The sequence below is a fragment of the Perca fluviatilis genome, chromosome 4, assembly GCF_010015445.1.
Source record: "Perca fluviatilis chromosome 4, GENO_Pfluv_1.0, whole genome shotgun sequence".
NCBI lineage: Eukaryota > Metazoa > Chordata > Actinopteri > Perciformes > Percidae > Perca > Perca fluviatilis.
Genome location: NC_053115.1, coordinates 14,631,713 through 14,652,549, shown reverse-complemented (window position 1 = coordinate 14,652,549; position 20,837 = coordinate 14,631,713). Strand labels below are relative to the sequence as shown.

The following is a 20,837-nucleotide window of genomic DNA, read 5'->3' as shown; positions in this document are numbered from 1 at the left end:
TCAGGTTTATCTACATGTATTGGTGTAACCATGACAGAGACTTGGGTGGGGATTGCTTCTGGGCAATGAGGGTACACTCAATTTTCTTGGCGTAATATGAGAATTAACCAAAGATTGTCACAATATGGTGCCAAGAATAGCTGCCCGTCCATATTTGCAGGATCAAGTATTTGGGAGGGCTACATTACCCGCCGCCCCTGGGGTCTTCATAGTCATTGCAAATAACTATGTCATTTTTGGACAAATTAAAAAAATGTCGGAATACATAAGCTATACATACACATTCTTCAAACTGACAACCTAAACGTTCCTAATTAATGTCTCATAACTGATCCATAACGCAATAGTAATTTAACCATTAATACATTAGAATTGTAAACCCTTTTTAAAGGCTGTCTTTTTTAGAAAGTGGTACAGACATGATAAATACAGACAGGTTGTACATCTTACAGGATATCTCATTCTCTTCTCCTTTTGGTATTCACACATTCATTGAAAAGGGTTGTGAATTTGCTGTTTAGAGAGTAACAACTGATGACATCCAACCCTGTGGACTGTGTTGGTACATTCAGAGGGAATGAGCTACAGCTGCGAGTGCTGAGACTGTAGGAGCACTTTGTTTGCACCATAGGATCTACCAGAGGAGATGGTTATTTATGTGTGTGTGTGTGTGTGTGTGTAAAAGTCATGCCCATTGGCTGCATGGCCACCACATAAACAGTTCAACAACTACAGCCACAGGTGTTCATTGTTTACCAGGTGCAGGGTGTTCACAGTCAACATTTACATATGGAGATCACTGTATGATCAGTCAGGTTTGACTCGACTGAGCACATCATAAACATGACAGATTATTACTTTGACATGGCTTGTATGCTCCATGGACAAATGTAAAAGCCACATGTGTTGCGACATGAAGCTGAGTTCGAGCAAGTTCTGGGGGAAAAAAATTATGTGACAAACAAATCAGGTAGTTTTTCCTTGACCCCTCACAGCTGAACAGACAAGTAAATTTCCCTGAGAATTTGCCTAAATTAGACTGTGCCCCAAGGTAGGCGTGATACTGGGTTGCAAGGTGACATACAGCAGGAGAATCACTAAAGCCCTTCTACAACCTTAACTTTGACTATCAATGACCCATTTGTTGATAAGCAGCGACAATAGTCTGCGGCTAGGTTTCTGAGGTTTAGATATGCTTGAAATACGTTTTCTTATGCATACTTTCAACCCAGGTAATATATTTGAAGTGTTAATTAAGATGTAATTGCTGAGGAAAATTTAACAACTCAAACAACTCAAGAGTGGTTTCTGTAACTTTCTGCAGCTTTTAAATGAAAAATCAGGTCTTATTTTTTAACAAAAGCATGGCTTCCATTTACTGAAAGTTTGCATGATTTAATGACTGTATAATGCATCTGTTGCAAACATTTATGCAATGCAGTCTCCAGGCTTTTATGTTCTGGTTACAAAACAATGAGTTATCCCTGCATATTCAATATACAGACTGTCCAAACCTGGTTTTTAACACATACTGGGACAGTTGTCTACGCAAAGGAAGTGATGTACCTTTAATCTTTTGTTTTATAAACTACATCCAGCCACCACTGTGCTCACATGCTTACCACAGAGCAGTATATGTGGACTCTCAGGTCTGCTTGTGGCTCTGTTGCCTAGGGGGTAGAGCAGATGATGTGACAGGAAGTTACTAACATGGTCCAGATGTGGGGACAAGAGCCCTCCTCCGACACAGCTGCAAAATGTGGACGACTACAGGCAGCGACTCCGTGCATACACATGATCCCTGTGTTGAAGAAAGCTCAATCAAAAGACATTTGTTTGTGTCTTCTTTGCAGACTGAGATTTTAATCTGTTCCCATTTTCATTCAGCCTGTCCTCACTCACTACAGAGGTACAGTACTAATTAAAGTTTTGTTCAAAAACTAAATTTTAGGGGGTATACAATATATTCAAGAGTACAAATGAGATATTCTACATAATTCAAATAATTCTTTAACTAATTCACAAAGGTGATAGTTCAACATGTAAGTGCCCTCTAGTGTTTAAAATAATGCAGTGCAACAAAGTGGCAAAACAAAAGCTGCAAGTGAGCCACTATTTTGACAACAGTGCTTTTATTATTATCATTATGAATAAAGTAGAAATTAATTTTACTCTAAAACCCAAAGCAATGGAAATGACCAAAAAGTACAAATGCAGCTATAATTTTATCAAAACAGTGAAACCATTCAAATCAATCAGATCAAAAGTTATAGACAACATTATGTGATCTAAATCTTTCTCATACAGCAACATCTGTATGATATCCATGCTGAGAATGCTAAGAGAAAAAGAACGACTAACTAAATAAAAGACTGTCAGAACTTATTTATTTACCTACACTACATGAAGGCACCAATCAAGCCTACTAAAGAGATGACAAAATGAAATTGCTTAATGGGATCTATGTATCCACAGGGGCCGGTCTAAGGGCCTGTTTCTTTGGGTTGTTTGGTATTCCATTAATAGAGTTTCCGCTGGCTGGACTGCAGACCTCCAGAGGGCTGTATTCCCCCCACGAGCAAAGAGAAGGCCTTTTATGTCTCCCCTGTCTGCAGTTTTTACAGTCCATTAAAGAAAGTCACTAATCCTCATCGTCCTCTTCATCAATTAAGACCATCTTCCGCCTACGCTTCACAGGAGCAGAGATATCCTCTCTGTCTGAATCGGCATCAACGCTGGTTTGCATATCCATTGCAGTGGTGGAGTCATCCTCTGTAAAGACAGTAATGTGTGAGCCTAAATGCTGCAGTTCAGTCATGATTAAACCACTGTTGTCGGAGGCCCCTTATTGGTGCCGGATTGCTGTAGCACAGATGTTAAGCTTAACATGAAATAAGGAGTGAAAACATACTTTTAACCTTTAGTTTTCCAAGTATTCTTGCTGGGTGCCCAGTTATCATTCAACTAACATATTAAAACACTAATTTTATATATATAACATTGAAATACCATTCTCCTCCTCATCATCATCGTCCAACACTCTGCTTCTTTTAGTCGAGATCGTCTCCTGGGACCTGGGATGTGAAAAGGAATAGATTAAGAATTAAGTTTAATTCAGAATTAAAAATAGACATTTCTCAGCTGTGGTTTGGCTTAACTGATTTACAAAAAAACATTCAATGATGAGTCACCTCTCATGTGTACCGTCTGTATCCTCAGTAGGAGTGAAATCTGACACAGGAGCTAAAAACAACAAAAAAGTTGCATAACATGAACAAAGTCATCTCAGTCCTTGACTCATTTTTGATTAGCAGTAATGCAGTGTCCCCTCGAGCCAGCATCTTCACATGTCGCTTATAAGGAAGTTGAAAATTTTTTTAAACTGGCATACCGGAGGAATCTTATTATAAGGTGTGATTCTCACTATTGTTTTTTAACCTTGATGTGTTGCTGATTTTTAAGTTTATTAGATCCAACATTTTGAGATGCAAAATGAGAGTGAAAGGTTATTTACAATCACAATTACATTGCTGCTTCTCCAGTTCCAGGCTAACCCTGAAATTCCACCAACTGCGGTACGGCTGCGTGTCGGCTCCGTGCTCCGCCGTCCGTCAATACCCACCAGGTCCGGATTTGTTGCGGCACGGCTGCGGCCATGACTGACCGCTGTAGTCAAGAGGACCCACGAGATCTCGCGAAGACGTAGAATAGAACCACAAAACCAACAACAGTTAGTTTCCATCCAGAGGAGTAGAGGGGGAACAGCTCTGTGCTGTGTTTTAAAAGGTGTAGTGCAGGGAAATATGATCTACTGTGAGCACGCTGTATTTTATTTTGTGCTCGACATCCTGTCCTGCACAATCTGAATTGTGCTGAATTACTGCGGAGCTCTTTGGCGCCCAGCAAAAATAGAAGCTCTGCGTATCTCCTCCGGAGGGATGCGGATCGCCGTAACGCAGCCATTCTGCAGTCAGTGAAATTACACACATTGACTTTAATGGAAATAAGAAACCTATTAACTTGGCCGCCGTTCTGTAGCGGATCTGCAGACGTTCCACAGCCGGTGGAAATTGGGGGTAAAACTACACTTGTGAGAACGTTGCCATTGCAAAGTGGATGCAGTAGATTTCTGTTATATTAAAAAGAAATTGAAGCATAGACATTTCCTTTTTCCATTTATAAATATGCAATACCTCATTCATGGCTGCTAGATTAGCCAAAGCAGGCTATTCTAGAAGCCATGTAACTTAACACTTACCTACGTGACAGCGCTGTAATTAACTGCTGTCATATGAGACAAGGCGCAGAATCTGAAGCACCAGTGTACAGCACACATACCTGTATGCTCCGAGGAGTGGTGTTTCCTCTTGCGTGTGAGCAGCAGAGCTCTCAGAGCCTGAGCTCTCTGTTCCCCTGAGACCTCCTCTGTCTCCTGGGATTCTCCAGTTGGACTTCTGGAGCTGTCCTGTTCCTCGCCTCCTTTAGGTTCCTCCTCTCTTGGACTGAGAGCCGCAGCTGCACTCCGGAGCTGGGATACACTGATCTTTGCTGGAATCCTCCAGAAGTTCTCCTAGTTAACGAACAGTAAAAAAATACTCAAATTAATTTGTATGTAAAAGTATCAGCTGTATAGTTATTTTCCACATTAGGTATTTTTTAAATCCATGTTTAGATTATTTTGCAATCAAACTGAGGAACTCCAACACAGTCTCAAATGAAAGCACAAAGAGCGGATCAAAGTGATTTACTTAGAATGAGGTAAAATGACTCATTTGGTGGTAAAGTATCAGAAAAGCCACACCTGTTCATTTGCAGGTGCTCGAATTCCCAGTTTGCGCAACAGCCTCAGGAAGCTCTTGTTGTCCATGGCTTCTTCATTTGCCTCATTCAGAGGAACAAGTGGCACATCCAGGGAGAAACCTTGTGAATGACCACAACAATTTCATTAACAGACCAAAGAGCACTAATCACAATAGGTTTTCTTGCACATACTGTAACTTGTGAGAGCTAAAACAACTTGCAATAGAGTGAAGCAAGGTCCTAACACCTGGTAACGAGTTAGTATTTTTGCTCTTCTGGTTCCCTCATCTCGAAGTCAAAGGCTTTTCTTTTTAATTAGTTTTTTTTGGTTACACTCCTGAAATAAGGTCTGTGGTCAACACAAGCCTGAGAGATTTTAATGTTTTGTTCTACAACATAAAATACACCAGTAAATACCGCACTTGTGAACTCTGAAGCTTGTACGCGTCTTCAAAAAGGCAGGTGCTAATAAATAGCTAATGATAACGGAGACTACAAGCGTCATCACCCCGAACACCTAAAATCAGTTGGAAGGTGGTGGTGCATGCGACCAGGATGTGGTTCGTTTAAAGCCTAACATTAGCTTTTTTCTTTCTGGCGACCATAAGTGAAGATTACTTGTAAGAAACGTGTAAGTATCATCGTTTGTTTGCAACAGAGCTTGTTTTCTGCTATGATCCAATATCAAATGGGTCCCCAATTCCATTTTTGTTGGGTGATGCAAACTTCCAGGTCGACTACAAAAATAATTCATCCCTGCAACACTCTATAGAGTACATAAATAACATGCAAAATTGATATTATTTATTTTTTTAAATTGGACAGTTGCACTTACCATCTTGTTGACGGTCATTTGCTGTTCTGTTTAGACAATTCTTTAGCCACAACAAGGGTTCAGACATGCCTGTTATAAAAAAAACAACAGCATGAAACTAATCCCAAAATGAATAGAAGAATAATGTATTCCTGTAGTCTTAAAGGTTTACTAAATATGGACTTAACACATAGCCTGACAAGCCAGACCCACATCAAAATGTTGGCCCCTGGCTGCAAATTACATTTGCTGCCGAAAGGGTGCGTCTAGATTTCTAGGCTACTTAACACACATTATCACATGAAATATATCCAGCCAACTAAAGAAAGCCTTTGCCTCACCTTCCTGTTGTAGAGCATACACCATGGTGCCTAGATCAGGTCTCCTCTCTACTGTGGAGTGCAGGCTTTGGCTACTCCTTCTTCCATTTTGTGATGTTTCCCTTTCTTGCTCTTCCTCTTCCTCTTCCTCCCTCTCTTCAGACTCATCCTCTTCCTCATCTTCATCATCTCTGTCGCCAGGATCATCTGTGAACCCTTGTGTTAGTCCTTCTAGGAACTCGTCTTCAGTCTGCGGCAGAGAAAGAGGGCCCTTTATCGTAGAAACACCATTTCTTAAACTTCTATAACTTCTCATACATGTGATTCTTTTATGAAGCATATTTATTTTTGTATTACATGCATAATTAACTCCCCCCCCCCCCAAAATTCTTAATCGGGTTCATAGTCTTATTAAGAAGTACATCTAAAATAACTTTACCATTCCTTTTCCAGAGCTCGTCCCTTTAGCACTGCGACTCCTCTTCTTATAAAGCTCTCGTCTCTCGGACACCAAGCCCATACTGAGCAGCTTGTCCACCACGCGCGCACGGGAGCGCTTGGCTGTGAGCTTCTTCATGATGTTACCCAGCACATCTGTGAAAACACAGTTTTATCACTAAAGAGAGTCACCACACAAAGCATGAAGTATTCCTGAGACTGCTGTTGTACTGGAAATGAGGACAGAGGTAAAGGCTACTTCATTTTCCGCTCATGCACTACAAAATGATATCATGGTGTCCGGTACCATCAGAGTCTTTGTACTCCTCGTAGAGCATCTGCAGCTCCTCCTCCTGCTCCTCAGTCCAAAGAACAATCCGGGTACCTTTCCTTTGGGAAGAGAATTGCAGTGTATTGAGCCATTCTGCAATCTATTCCTCACTGCATTACTGCACTAACACATTACTCATTCTGTCTGGAGTACATACTTCTGTTTCTTCAGTTCTTTAGCATTGTCCACCAGACCCATATGCACCAGCTGCGTCACTACCTGGCGCCGAGTGCGGGTGCTGTCGCTGAGTAATGGCAGCAGAGTCTCCACTATATCTGGCGCTAAACACAAGAATCAACAGTCAACGGAAGAATCTAGACAAGTACATAGTGTGCAAAATGCATCTTGTAACTTATAACACAACAAACAGACCTTCAGAATGACGGTGCTCCTCATAGAGGTTGCGCAACTCCTCTTCCTCCTCTTCAGTCCATGTTGGTTTCTTTCCCTCTCTGACATATTAAGGACAACGAGACGCAACGTTACAAAAGCAGAACCCAAGACTTTGCTACTTTGTAATAAGTGTAAATGCCACGTTTCAATAAATGTCCTACAATCTTGGACAAACGCGTCTTTTACCTGTAACTTGGCAACAAAGGTCAGCTTAACACGACACAAAATGGTAGATGCGCAAAAACAAGCACCAACCCGTCTTTGCTGTAGCCTTCAGTCATCTCACGCACGGCTCCCACATTTTTCCAGAACAGCAGTTCAACATATGCCTTGTTGTTTTGTGCTGCCAGTGAAAAGAAACGGTTCAGAACAAACTTGGCAAAGGTCACCAGTTCCTGTGAAGGAGAAAATAAAAGTAAGCTCTTGTGTCTTATACTTGACGTTATAACACAAACAGCTAGCTTGACAACACTAAAGAAAGGTTTTCTCATGTCATGTACCTTGTAAGCAGCTGCAGCGGGGTCACTCAGGATCTTGTTGAAAAGGTTGAAGACTGACAGCTGGAAAAGCTGGGCGTCCATTTTGAGGTCGACAGCCAAGCGATGCAGCATTCGAGCGATGCAGTGGTTTGTGTGAGGTGTGTTTTTGGAGTATGATTTTAATAAGAGGAGGTATGGACGCACTACACTGGGGTTGGAAAACCTGTGAGGGGTAAGAGAAGGGTAACATGCCCCATCAGGAAGGTCACAACAATACTTTTTGGCATGCAGCGGCAGGTTATTGTTACTATAGTCTATATCCACGACCTTCCACTTCCAGGATTGCTCCGTTGCCGCCGGAAATTTTGCTGTGTCTTTCTTTTCGGCCGGATGTCCGTTACCTTATGCTTTCTTTGTGCTGGAATTTTAAACTCTGGTCTATTTATGAGGACTATGGTTAACTGCTCCTCAGATCTCTGCAGGGTCAATCCAGACAACTAGCTAGACTATCTGTCCAATCAGAGTTTTCTGTTGCACTACTAAAACAACCTTTGAACGTACACACATTCCACCAAAACAAGTTCCTTCCCGAGGCTGTTTTCTAGCGGCACCAGGGCTCTGTGTGGCGCTTGGCACCGCCCATGGCGACTGTGAGTGGTTTAAAGAAATGCCAATAAACCAGAGTACGTTTCTCTCCCATCCCGGAATTCTGTGTGGATTAGCCAGACCCTCCTCCGCAGCGCTGTGAAAGAAAGTCTGGCAATGCAAGACTATTGTTACTATAACTGGTTTCCTCACCTCTTGATAAAGTCTAGAAAGTTGAACTCTTTTTCGAAAACCTGGACCGACTGCAACTCTTCCTCTTCTAACTCTGCTGCATCATCATCCTCCTCCGCGGCAGGCTCAGGAGGAGATGACCCTGAAATCAAAAGGCAAGGCTTGAATGCTGCATAGATGCTGTGATACAGAAGGCTCATATACATATATATAAAAAAATAAAAATAAAAAAAACTTACTTGGCAGGTTGGCATGCAGGATCTGCTTCAGGAGTTCCAGTTCCTCCTCAGGTTCCACATCAGCTGAACCGAACACATCTCCCTCTGGCCACACCTCCCTGGAAATGCCAAGAAGATGGTAAATACTTTAATAGCTAAACATGTGTGATTAGTCTGAGGGGGCGATGGCCGAGTCTCACTGACCTGGCAGCACGCAGCAGCCCCAGTGCTTCTGGTCCCAGTCGAATCAGCAGGGCATCCTGCACCCGCACCATGGCGTCAGTGCGCTGCTCCTCAAGAGGAGTGTCAGATGTGGCATCAAATGGCACAATGCTTTCAGTTAAAGACTCTGACAACTGCACACAGCAGACAAAAAGGTGGTATTCAGTGTCGGTAAATCTGGCCCTTTTCACTGTGGACCAGAAAAAAACTTTCATTGATGTTGGGAGCCCTCTGCTCCCCCTAGAGGTTGATTCTCAAACTGACCTGAAACCCTGAAGCCTTCAGCTCTTCCTCCACAACCTTCCAGGTCTCTGCCAAAGCCTCTGGACTAGTTTCTGCAGCTGAGGGCTTTTTTTGACCTCGAGACTTTTTTCGCTTCACCCTCTTTTTCTGCAGAGTTAAATATTAATATTTCAAGCAGGTACTAAAAGCAAGAATTTACACACCCTTCAAATTTAGCACAAGAACATACCTGAACCATCAAGCTATTGCGACCTTTGCAGTAGCGCTCTAACATGCGCAAGAAGAGATGTGTTGACTCCACCAAGTCTTTGAGGTAGGAGTGAGGCTGTCTGGTTTCATCATACTTCCTCAGTAGGGTCAGGAAAATCTCCCTGTATTCCATCAGGTAAAATATGTTGCCTAGAAAGTGAGGGTAAATAGATGAGGCAACTAGGACTACAATGACAGGCAAACCCTTTTCCATATTTCAGATTTAGAACAAGATTTAAAACTGTGTAGCATATCCATATACTAGATGCCTTATGCAGCAATGTACACACTCTGCTTGAACTTCATTACACAGAAAAAAAAAAAAAAAAAAGCTAAAATTCAAATCTTGAAACTGAAAAGAGAACTCTTTGTCAACAACAGCTGTTAGCACCTTACTTTTAATTACGCTGCTACTCTGACAGATGCTTTCATCCTGTGAGCGGTCCATCTCATTTACAGTTAGCAGCAGCTCCTGATATGCCTTTAGTGCCAGGTGCATCCTAGAAAGAACAAGTGATATAAGTCTGGGACCAACACACAGATTTGAAATTTTTCTGTTAACCTGCTTCCTGATGATTGTCTTACCTGCGTGACCAGGATGTGGCCTCCTTGCGGTCTGTGAGCATCATCTCGTAGTAGTTGGTGATGTTGCGCTCAATATAATGAAAAGCACGGATGGACATGGTCTCAGAAACTAAGTCAGCACGAAAACCGTTGCCACGGTTGAAGGCCATGAAAAAGCTGAGCGCCCAGAGGTAGTACGTCTCGTCATGTTGCTGACTTTGCTCTCGAATTAGACTTTCCTGTAGAGGAGACAAGGAAATACAAAGTAATGAGACTATTGTACCTACAACAAGCCTAGTGAAACTTTTACAAAATTGGTCCACAAATGTAGACAGAAACTTTAGAAAGAATTACTCATGAGTCACCTATTGCACATAAACATATCAGACATCTTCTTTCAAAAGGATTTTAACGCAACATAGTTTTATAAAAAGGTATTCGAATTTTAACTTTTAACTGTCCTATTTTCCATTTGTATACTACTAAACAAGACACAAAAAGGGTGATTGTTGTATTGGGTCTGGGAGTCTATACTGCAAAAAATAAGTCACTAATGTTACAGCAGCTGACCTTAACAAGGTACATGAGGCGATTGTAGCAGTTCTCCAAGAAGTCCACACAAAACTCTCGCAGGAAGAGTCGAACATTTAAGGCCGAGCGACGTTTGTCCTTACATTCCCGAGCCTGTCGATTTCTCTTGGGAACACGTCTCACTGCTTTGCCCATGTCATGAGTATAGTTTTTGAACTTAAAAAAAAAAAACACAAAAAAAAACAACCAAATTCATATTCAATACATACAAGCATCACTGCACCAAGATTGCTTGGTATCACTGCAGGAGTTCACTACTCACATTATGAACATTTCTGTGATAAATCACATCTTTGTCCCCAATCGACTTGAGGCCTTGAACAACATAGGACCCTCCAAAGCGAGAGTGTCTGAAAGAATAACATTGTCACACACACACACATTACTGTGTGTTACTGACCATAAAGCAAGTTGATTAGATTACAGAGCTAAGACTAACATGGGCCATTTATTGCACAGAGAGCCAGACATTGGCAGTAGCAGCCTTGCAGACCCACAGTGAGGAAAATCAAGTGTGTAAGTGCGTGTTTGTGAATGACAGACAGAAGAAGAGATAACTATACTTTTATTTCAGTGTGCTCCAGATGCTCCATCAGGAAGAGGAAACCCAAAGTTACATTTAATTAGAAAAAGCGCCGAGTACAGGTCAAAATAAAGGCTGCTGTTTGATATGTAACAGTGTGTGTGTTTAAAAGAGAAACAATAGGTTATATTTATAATATGATATATTTGGTTGTGTATTATATTAGATACAAAAGAGCATAAATGGACAGGATGCAAGGTGCCAAGCATCACTGGGGACACAAAGGGAAGACAATACCACACCCAGTCGCAACAGAGCATGCTCAGAATTACTTCAAACATATACATATAAGTACACATTTTAGGACACAAACCAATGATTTCTGTAACTAACATGCAGGGGATTTTTCAGGCCAAGTTGGAAAATAAAACACATTTTGGCTCTGGATGGAATAAATAATGTGGTGACTGTATATAAACTTGATTTTACCTGGTTCCTCTTTGTAATGTGCGGGAGCGTTTGGCTGCGAGCTCCTTCTCCCTCAGTGCCTCCAGCTCCTGAGTGTCTCTGTGCTTCTCTTCTGCTGTACGAGCCTGACCGGCACTCACCAAAGCTTCCGGCGTCTGTAGGGAGAGAACAAGAGCTCAAACACAGAACAGCTGGAAACCTATATGTGTTCATCTAAAAAGGTTCTTCTGTCTAACCTGGTCTCTGAACATCAGGGAGATTATTTCCAACACATGCATACTCCACTGCTGCTCACTCTGGGCCGACGCCAGGAACTTGATCAGGTCATCGAAACCGCTCATGTGAATGGCCCACAGCAGCCTATCATGGATGCTGGCATCATCGTCCACTTTCTACAGGAGAAGCACAGATTAGGGAAGAAGTACAGGTGGGATGAAGGGTAAAGTCTAAAATATTGTAACTTTAGCTCTGCCTCTTATATGATCACATTGGTATTCACGTTCAAGTCAGACCTTCTCTTCACATGGGTCGGCAGGTACATGAAGCACATTTCTGACCAGCAGCAGGATCCTCTCTATCAGCAGGTTATCCTCCTCCTGTCTCTGCTCCCAGTCCTGAAAGAGAAGGAGTTGAGTCAAGGCAGACAGGAAGAAACACGTGGATAAACAGAAACATGTGGGAAGCAGGTTTTTTTTTTACCAGTGAAACACTCACCAGTTGTAGAAGCGTGTATAATGTCTCACTTAAAATGCCAAACACCGCTTCACTGGCAAATGCCTGGAAACAAAAGCAGAAGACACAAAAAGTACTTACTGTTATATACGGTAAATTTTAAAAGTGAATTACAGTTATTAGAGTAATGGCATAACTTATTATTGTTATAATGAGATTGTAATACCTCTTTACAAGCTTGTAAATGAGACGTCACTTGCAAAAAGTGATGTCTAAACACTGGGTCATCAGGGACTTTACCAAAGCAAAGCATTGCAGGCTGAGTAAGGTTGACCATGAGCCTGAGGAAAAAACAGAGAAGAGTCAGTAAATCTAATGACATGTTTAATACATGTTTAATAAAACAATAGGTGGTACCAGCATGGCAATAATGTATCACAATATTGGCATTGGTGTATCAATAATCCACTTTATAAGATCCTATGACTCTCATGTTATAAATATTCATGAGCATACATTTCAAGTTCAAGAGAGATGATTCAAGTTAGGGTTTATACCTGATGCAGGCATCAAATAAGGCTTTGTCTTGTCCATGCTGGATGATAATGGGCAGAAGGTCATTCTGTACAATCTGGCCTGCACCCAGCTGCTGGCGGACGTCCCGAGTGTCATCTTCATGGCGTAAATACCTGATCAAGTCTTTCACACTCTCTGCACGCAGAGACAGAACAGTTAGAGAAGGACAGGAGCTTTGCGGTTCTTAATTCATAACATCAATATATTCCCCTTCCCTCTGATGATGCAGAAAAAAGTATAGGAATATGTATTAAAAAAACTTTAAAAAAAAAAACTCACCCAAGCAATCAGCTTCTTTGTGATAGGTGTCTCCCTCCAGATAGCCGAGAGCAGTGCACGTTGCCAAGAGCTCACAATTCATCCTGAATAAGTCCACACACCATCAGACTGCCTAAAGGTGACGGTTTAGTTTAATCAGCCACACAGTAGGATACAGACAGACCAACACATCAAGATCAACAGAGTATCTCAAAAAGCTGATTACTATGAACTTCAGATTTTGTGTTAATTAATTAAACTATTTATTCCAGAGAGAGAGAGAGTGAGTGTGTGTGTGTGTGTGTGTGTGTGTGTGTGTGTAAAAATAAAAACTAAGTGTGAATATGCAGAACACAAATTAACAATTCGTTTAATCAACAGTAGGAAAAAAGAATCATGTCATGCTTATCTAGTCCTACCACCTTTTCTAAATTAATCTAATTAATACTCCATCAATTACAATAACCACCTCTCCGCCTCAGCATCCATTATTCTTTTAGACCAGATCAATCTAATCAAAACTTGCTAATGTTCGTGAACCTGCACATAATAATAAACTGTATTTACACAGCACGATTCATACTGCGCATGACATGTTACATTTAGAAGCAGTTAAAACTTTTCGAGCTGGCTCATCTGTCACTTGCAGAGAGGACATCAAACTTTTTTCAGGTTTGCTTATTAACTGATTGAGTGAATACTAGTGGGTTCTATGTATAGTTATCTAACGTTAGAGCTTACCAACATTTATTTAGGTATTAAAATGTTCACAGTAACCCATTGGAAACCAACCAGGAGGTCCACTGGTTGGAGAATCTAACTCAACGCAAGGTAACGTTAACATTATCTCATTCACCAGTTATGACGGTTATTATAAAGTAGCTAGAACACTATTCAGGGGTTTATATTAGCCACGGTATCTATCTAGCTAATCCACAAAGGACGGTTCTCCTCCACATATTGCTAATGTTAATATTATCAGTTAGCTGCAGTTTACAGCAGTCTAACGTTAACGTTAGTCGACCAGTAACTTTTTGAATCTTGGTTCAGAGAAAGAACAACAACACGGATTCATTTACCAGATAGTTTAAACGCTGTTCCTCGACAGGTTCCGTGTTCAGAAGCCGCTGGAGTATAAAATTAATAGCTTTCCATCAGTTATTAGGGTTGTTTTCAGTCTGATATTTCACAAGTCTCGCGCCAAGACAGCGAGCGAAAACCCAGAAAGCGGATGTAGAATGTCGTACGTGCGGATACATGTTTTGCCCTGAGTTCAGAATTACAGGCAGCCCCTTTCTAGGTTTACCTACCAAACAAACTCCAAAACTAACTTAAATCAATGAATTGCCGGTGCCAGGTTGAGGCAAGAAGATATAATTACGACCCGATCCATGGTTGACGTTTATATGTGCCAAACTTTGAGAATGTAGTGGAATATACTTGCAGTTTACGCTAAACGGTCGCCTGAGAGGTTGTACGTCGGGCAAAAGAACGCCAGAAAGAAGGAGTTCCTGTTTACAAAGCTCCTTGTATGTTAACCATGATGTTAACAGCATGAAGGGTACTTAAGTTATTTACCTAATAAATATTTAGTCAATGCCATAGACTGTATAGTCTGTAATAGTACTTGTACCTAAACATCTTCTTTGTTTAATGTAAAGTGTATCCTTGTTATGCCACCATATTGGAGCCACCAAGCTCCGTCATTTACACTGAAAGAAAAAACATTGTTAAAGGTGAAGAACTTTGGACAACCTGCTGGACAACCAGATAGTCAGGCCTAAGAGAACTGAAGCAACGAGAAGGTAGCCTACTGAACATTTTCTAACCAAGCACAGTTTTCCTAATTAACCATGTGATGTTTTTACAAACCTGTCTGCAGACAAATATTTTTAAGGTTCTTGTGTTTTTGATCAGACAAGTACAGCTTTAAACATATTTTAGCAATTATATGTATGGTAAAGGTGTTTATCCTTGAGTTTAAAGCTATAGTTTCGGTTGACTGTTATTATAAAGTAGCTAGTACACTATTCACCCCATGAGAAATTTTAAGAAATGGCAACAAAACTGTCGGTGCGTCCACATGATACAAGCCTTCATTGACCGAGCAGGAAATTAGTAGCCATATCAAAAACTAGTACATTCATAATGAGTTATGTGGACAGACAAGACAGATTTGCGCCAGTGAAGTTTATTTGCACTTACATATTCATTCATCAATCGTGCCAGATACACACAGCATTGCAAAGCACATTCAGCAAAAGTCTTTTCAGTTGGTGACTGTCACATTTTCATATATGTTAATAAAGTGGCTTTGCATAGCCCTACAGATGACACAAGTGTTTAGCAAAAGTTGGGTGGTTTAAATAGCACCAAAGTGACACTGTCTAAAGGGATTCATTCAACATTGCACCTATACTGAGAGACTTTCTACTAGACAATTTAACACAGCTAGTAGGAATGAGGACTATATAGATAAGAGGGTTTTTTTTTTTTTTTTTTTTGGCGTTGAGGGGGGTCCTCATTTATTTAATGTATTTTTTTTTCTCTCGTGGCTCTGGCCTTAACACTTTCTAACAGTTTTTTTCTACTCGTCGTCGTTGTCGTCCTTGTCGTCCTTGTCGGTTCGGACTGACTCTCTCTCCTTCTCCCTCCTGGATTCCTTCACCACCTGATGGAAAAGAAACAGATTATAAATTACAATTATTTTAAAACAAATTTATCAATATATTTAGATGGATATTTTTGTATAAATTATTGTACCTCTCCGTCTCTAGTCTCAACGGTCTTAATCACCACAGTCTTCTTGCTCATGCTGCCTGGAGTGTGTTCATAGTCTGTGAAAAGTCAGATTAAAGCGCTGCTGAGATTTTTACATTCAGAAACATTTGCATTCACGAAATAGAAAGTTTCGCTTTTCTGAACTACTACCTGCTAAAAATCATTCTGTGACTTCGCGGGAAAAATCTAACCTGGACAGATGCCTTACCAAAAACTATATAAAAATAGCGTTCTTTTCACTGTTAGTCTCGTTTGCTGTTACAGGTCATTTAAGGCCATTGTATGAAAAATGACAGAACTTTAGAAACATTAAAAAGTTACATTTAGTCTAATAAGTAACTAGTCTTTAAGTAATATTAGGAAAACATTTGAAATGGAAATAGGCCTACACAATGGGGGAAACCTATTACAGAATCAGTGGCTCCTCACATGTTGCAATGCTATAAGGTAAAAAGGATTTTAATCATGTTATATTTTGGAGAAAGAGAACTATAGCTTACCTCGTTCGCCTTGGTAACTGCTCATGCCAATATTGAGCATGGGAAGAGTAATCCTGAACAGGGAATATGAAAGCTAGGTGTGAAAACTTGCTTTACTTGAGGTTAGACTTGCATATCAATTACTCTGAGGTTTGTAATTGACAAAAAACTAGACAAGAAACAAAACAATAACATTTTTGGCTGTCAGAAAGAAAATCACAATATGTGTTGTATTAGTTTATTTTATAAGTACAGCTGCATTCTAGATTCTGCCCATCTTGTCTCTAATCAGGAGAGAAAAGTGATAAAAGATAAAAATCATGTAAAAACATCAAAGAATTTAACCTGAGAAAACATTTTGTTCTCACCTGCTCTCCTCCCCCTCCAGCAGTTTACGGTAAGTTGCAATCTCAATGTCCAAAGCCATTTTGACATTGAGGAGGTCCTGGTACTCCCGAAGGTGGCGAGCCATCTCGTCCTTCAGGTGGCGGATCTCATCCTCCAGCCTTCCTACATTGTCCTGGTAGTTGCCGATCTCATTGCCAAATTGGTCCTCCATTTCACGCATCTGCCTCAGCAGAGCTTCATTCTGAGAAACACAGTAGCAGATACGGTGCAATAAGAGGGTGTATATCATAGATTATAGATTATTATACCCAAAGGACGTGTGTTTTTTTGGCCTCACCGTGTTCTTCAGTGCATCAATTTCACAGCTAAGAGACTGAATCTGCCTCCTGGACTCATTGGCCTCCTGCTTGGCCTGCCTCAGATTATCAGTGTTGCGCTTTGCAGACTCAGTCAGATCATTAAACTGCAGGAACAAAAGATAAAGCACACAATACTGAATATGTGCTTATATGTTCATGTGTTACTGTCAGTTTGTCTCTCTGCCTACCTTGGACTTGTACCAGTCCTCAGATTCCTGCATGTTCTTCAAGGCAATGGTCTCATACTGGGCCCGGATATCCCTCAGAGCACCAGTTAGGTCAGGCCTGGCGGTACTGCTGTCCACCTCCATCTTCAGCTGCTGGGTCTGGACACTCACTTGTACGTCCTGGATTTCCTGATAATACCAAGATATGGACAAAATATTGTCAGAAAAAACATTGTACTGTTCTTCCATTGCTTTGCGTTGCTTGGTTGTCAAAAGTGCCAGTGCAGTGGTATCCACCCACTCATTTGTTTAACCTAAAAAAAAGCGAATCAAATCATATTTCACAAAGTGACACTTACCGAAGACAATTTAATAAGTTGAAGCTTGTTAGTTGAACGCTAGTCTCGCATTGCCAGACCTTCCTCCACAGCGCTGCAGAGGAGGGTCGTGCTCTGGTTTATTGGCATTTCTTTAAACCTATCAAAATCGTCTTGGGGCGGCGCTAAGCGCCGAGCGGAGCCACGGTGCCTCTGCAAAACAGCCTCGGGAAGGAACTTGTTTTGGTGGAACATGTGTACGTTGAAAAGTTGTTTTAGTTGTGCAACAGAAAACTCAGATTGGACAGATAGTCTTGCTAGCTGTCAGGATTTACCCTGCAGAGATCTGAGGAGCAGTTAACCATAGTCCGGAGTTTAAAATGGCACCACAAATAAAGCGAAAGGTGATGGACATTCGGCCAAAATGAGGGGCATCTGGCGGAATTTCCGGCGGCACCTGAACAATCCCGGGAAATGAAATGTCGTTGATATAGACTAGTTGAGCGCATAAAATTGCTCTGCAGCATCTCTGACGCTTGTGTGATGTGTCACTTACTTCATCATGGAGCTTCTTGAGGAATTCAATCTCATCCATCAGAGACTCGATCTTCCTCTCCAGCTCCAGACGCGACAATGTGGCATCATCCACATCCTAATTGTTATATGAGACAAACACTGTTAAATAAATAAATAAAAAGTAATTAAACTAAAGACAGAAAAAATGCCAATACACCATTTGATTTGTGAGCATTTGCAGCCATGGGGGAAAAGTATTTCAATAAAAAAGTGCCTAGTCTCTTTCCTGTGCAGCAGTCTAGATCAATGGCATTTATAAATCTGCCCCGTCATATTACATTGTCAATATTGTGGAAGTGTTGGAGATGTGGAGCAAAGCTGTCCATTTTGACCTGTTGTCAGAGCCTGAGGACACTGCAATCAATAAGGTAATCATGGTCCAGCGAGCTGAGCGTTTACCTTGCGGAAGGCAACCAGGTTATGCTCAGCATCTGCCCTCTTCTGGGCCTCTTCCTCCAACCTTGAGGACAAAGGAGCGAGACAAAATATTTCAAACAATGTACAGGTTTCCTTCAGGTTCCAAGAATGTCCTATTTACAAAAAGGGGAGAGAGAACGTGTCAAATTTGTCCAAGAAGAACCCCCTTTCTGTCTAAGGTTGCACTGAGGCATCAGCTGGCAAAAAGCATTCTGGATCAATTTGTTAATTCACTGTCCTGTAAAAAGGATTTGGGCGTGCGCCCAGTGGGATCAGCAGCTGCTCCTTTCAGCTAATGTGGTTTCTCTACAGTTCAATAAGGTCATCTGCACACACTCAATAATGTTATGTACACACAGTTCCCATCTTTTTTAAAGATTTTAAATGATCATTTTAGTATTGAACTAAAATTGCCGGTAGGTGTGAATGGGAGCGTGAATGGTTGTTTGTTTATATGTCAACCCTGTGATAGTCTGGCAACCTATCCAGGGTGTACTCTGTACTCCAACTGACTGCTCCTGCAAGAATGAACAAAATTAAATGAAAAAAAGATATTTCATAATGTTCTAGCAAAATCAGTTACAATCCATGAGTCACTGTGATGACTCATCTCAAATTATATCACAATGCACAATACGCACTTTTGCTCATTCTCTGACTGATTGGCTCCATCTGTCCTGTCAGACAAAAGTCATGTCCAGACTGGACATAAAGTAGATTAGTGGGAAAAGCATCACATAGTGGGCAGTGCTTCCTCATCTTTAATTCATGTTGTGTTATAGGGGTCCTTTTGTCCTAATGGGGTCTCTGGCACCATCCCATCAGCACAGAGGGACACTGAAAACACACCTAATGGAGTCACGGAGTCACATTGATTTTTCCTGACGCTATTCTTACCACGCCTGAAACTCTCTTCCTCTGGTCCCATTTCCTCTCTCTCCCCCCTCCCCACACCACAGCCCGCCCCACCCTGTGTCTAGTCCATCCATCCATCCTCCTCATAGTATCATCTCAGAGTGTGAATACATAATTGTGTGTGTTTCCAGAAGTCCATACATTTGCATTATTTTAGGGTAATCACTAAACACTTCCTTATCTAATTTGGCATCAAGTAGCCTACTGTGTTAGAGTTTTCTGTGGGTCACTTTGCTGTCATGTACTGAGGCTTTCCTCCTTGTTTTCATTGAATCATGCCAGTGCACACTCAGTAAACATGTAAACTCAAATACATAGAAACAATCTCATGTGCAAGGTGCAGTGCGCCGTCCTTTATCATGCTGCCGCTCTGTGGTGTCCGGTCTGCACATGTGCCACGCCCTACATCACCATCACTACCACACCCCCAGCTAAACCTGTACAAAACAGTTACGAAATATTGGAAGAAAGAGAATTTGACCTTTGACTTTGTTGGGACAATATGGTTTGGAACACTTTCTCTGAAGCCAAATGTTCTGTGTTGGTTCTGTTTGCTTGAGACAAGGAGCTTCCTATCTATCTATCTATCTATCTATCTATCTATCTATCTATCTATCTATCTATCTATCTATCTATCTATCTATCTATCTAAATATCTATCTAAATATCTATCTCATTTCTTCATGCATCATACTTTTCTTTCTCATCATGTTGGTACCAACCTCTGCTTGAGCAGGACCACGTCTTCAGCCAAGTTGTCCCTCTCCACTTGGTAATGGTCCCTCTCCTTTCCGGTGGCGTCCAGTTGGCGGCGCAGGTCCCTCACCTCCTCCTGGAAGATCTCAGAGGCACGGCTGGGCTGACCATGCTGCTGCTGGCCCTTGAACTGGTTGAGCTCCTGCTGCAGTGCACCATTCTGCTGCTCCAGGTAGCGCACCTTCTCGATGAAGCTGGCAAAGCGGTCGTTGAGCTCCTGCAGCTCGGCCTTCTCGTTGCTGCGGGTGGTTAGGAACTCCTGGTTGATGGCTTCAGACAGGGTGAAGTCCACCTTGTCATAGGAGAGGCGAGGGGGTTGGGCGCTGGAGCGAGAACGCTGTTGTTGGTAGGTGGTGGAGCGGGATGCAACCACGGGTGACATTGAACGCATATAGCGACCCCCAGAAATGGGCATGCGGGAGGATACAGGGGAGTAAGAGGACATGGAGATGGGGTGTGGGCTTCCAAAGGTGCGCCTGTAGGAAGTTGAGGTATGCATTGAAGAGTGGCTCATGGTTGGTCTCGTTCTGTTCTGAGAAGAGAGAGCTGGAGGCTTGGAGATGCTCGTGATGCAACAGTACATCAGACTGAAGAGTGCTGTGGGTTTTTATACACACAGGCTGGCTATCCCATCATCCCCCTCCCTCGTTTCTCCTCACCCCACCCACATGAATCCTTCCTTTCTCAATCACTCATGAACATACAATCTATGGCCACTCCCTACGCTTCAGAGATAGACCCTGCCTCTCTCTGTCTCGACAGCTCCACCCTTTTTATCAGAGCACT

The 20,837-nt window shown here is 41.8% G+C and overlaps 2 protein-coding genes across 2 annotated transcripts; both read right to left on the bottom strand.

Annotated features, from left to right (window-relative positions):
* Window positions 1–2,115: 2,115 nt before the first annotated feature.
* Window positions 2,116–14,152, bottom strand: timeless (timeless circadian clock). Its single transcript, XM_039799098.1, has 30 exons — window positions 14,016–14,152; window positions 12,958–13,069; window positions 12,660–12,813; window positions 12,329–12,443; window positions 12,145–12,207; window positions 11,943–12,044; window positions 11,667–11,822; window positions 11,452–11,585; window positions 10,702–10,789; window positions 10,419–10,595; window positions 9,870–10,087; window positions 9,681–9,784; window positions 9,265–9,434; window positions 9,057–9,182; window positions 8,775–8,926; window positions 8,592–8,689; window positions 8,374–8,494; window positions 7,597–7,798; window positions 7,352–7,491; window positions 7,076–7,155; window positions 6,861–6,984; window positions 6,680–6,762; window positions 6,374–6,528; window positions 5,956–6,184; window positions 5,636–5,704; window positions 4,802–4,920; window positions 4,339–4,570; window positions 3,192–3,243; window positions 3,010–3,074; window positions 2,116–2,772 (listed from the first exon to the last, which is right to left on the bottom strand). Exons 2-30 carry the CDS (start codon window positions 13,037–13,039, stop codon window positions 2,642–2,644), a joined length of 3,741 nt encoding a protein of 1,246 aa, XP_039655032.1. The 5' UTR covers window positions 13,040–13,069; window positions 14,016–14,152; the 3' UTR covers window positions 2,116–2,641.
* A 957-nt stretch (window positions 14,153–15,109) lies between these two features.
* Window positions 15,110–20,672, bottom strand: prph (peripherin). Its single transcript, XM_039799140.1, has 9 exons — window positions 20,018–20,672; window positions 18,363–18,423; window positions 17,944–18,039; window positions 17,092–17,259; window positions 16,882–17,007; window positions 16,565–16,785; window positions 16,218–16,270; window positions 15,700–15,773; window positions 15,110–15,607 (listed from the first exon to the last, which is right to left on the bottom strand). Exons 1-9 carry the CDS (start codon window positions 20,632–20,634, stop codon window positions 15,524–15,526), a joined length of 1,500 nt encoding a protein of 499 aa, XP_039655074.1. The 5' UTR covers window positions 20,635–20,672; the 3' UTR covers window positions 15,110–15,523.
* Window positions 20,673–20,837: the final 165 nt, after the last annotated feature.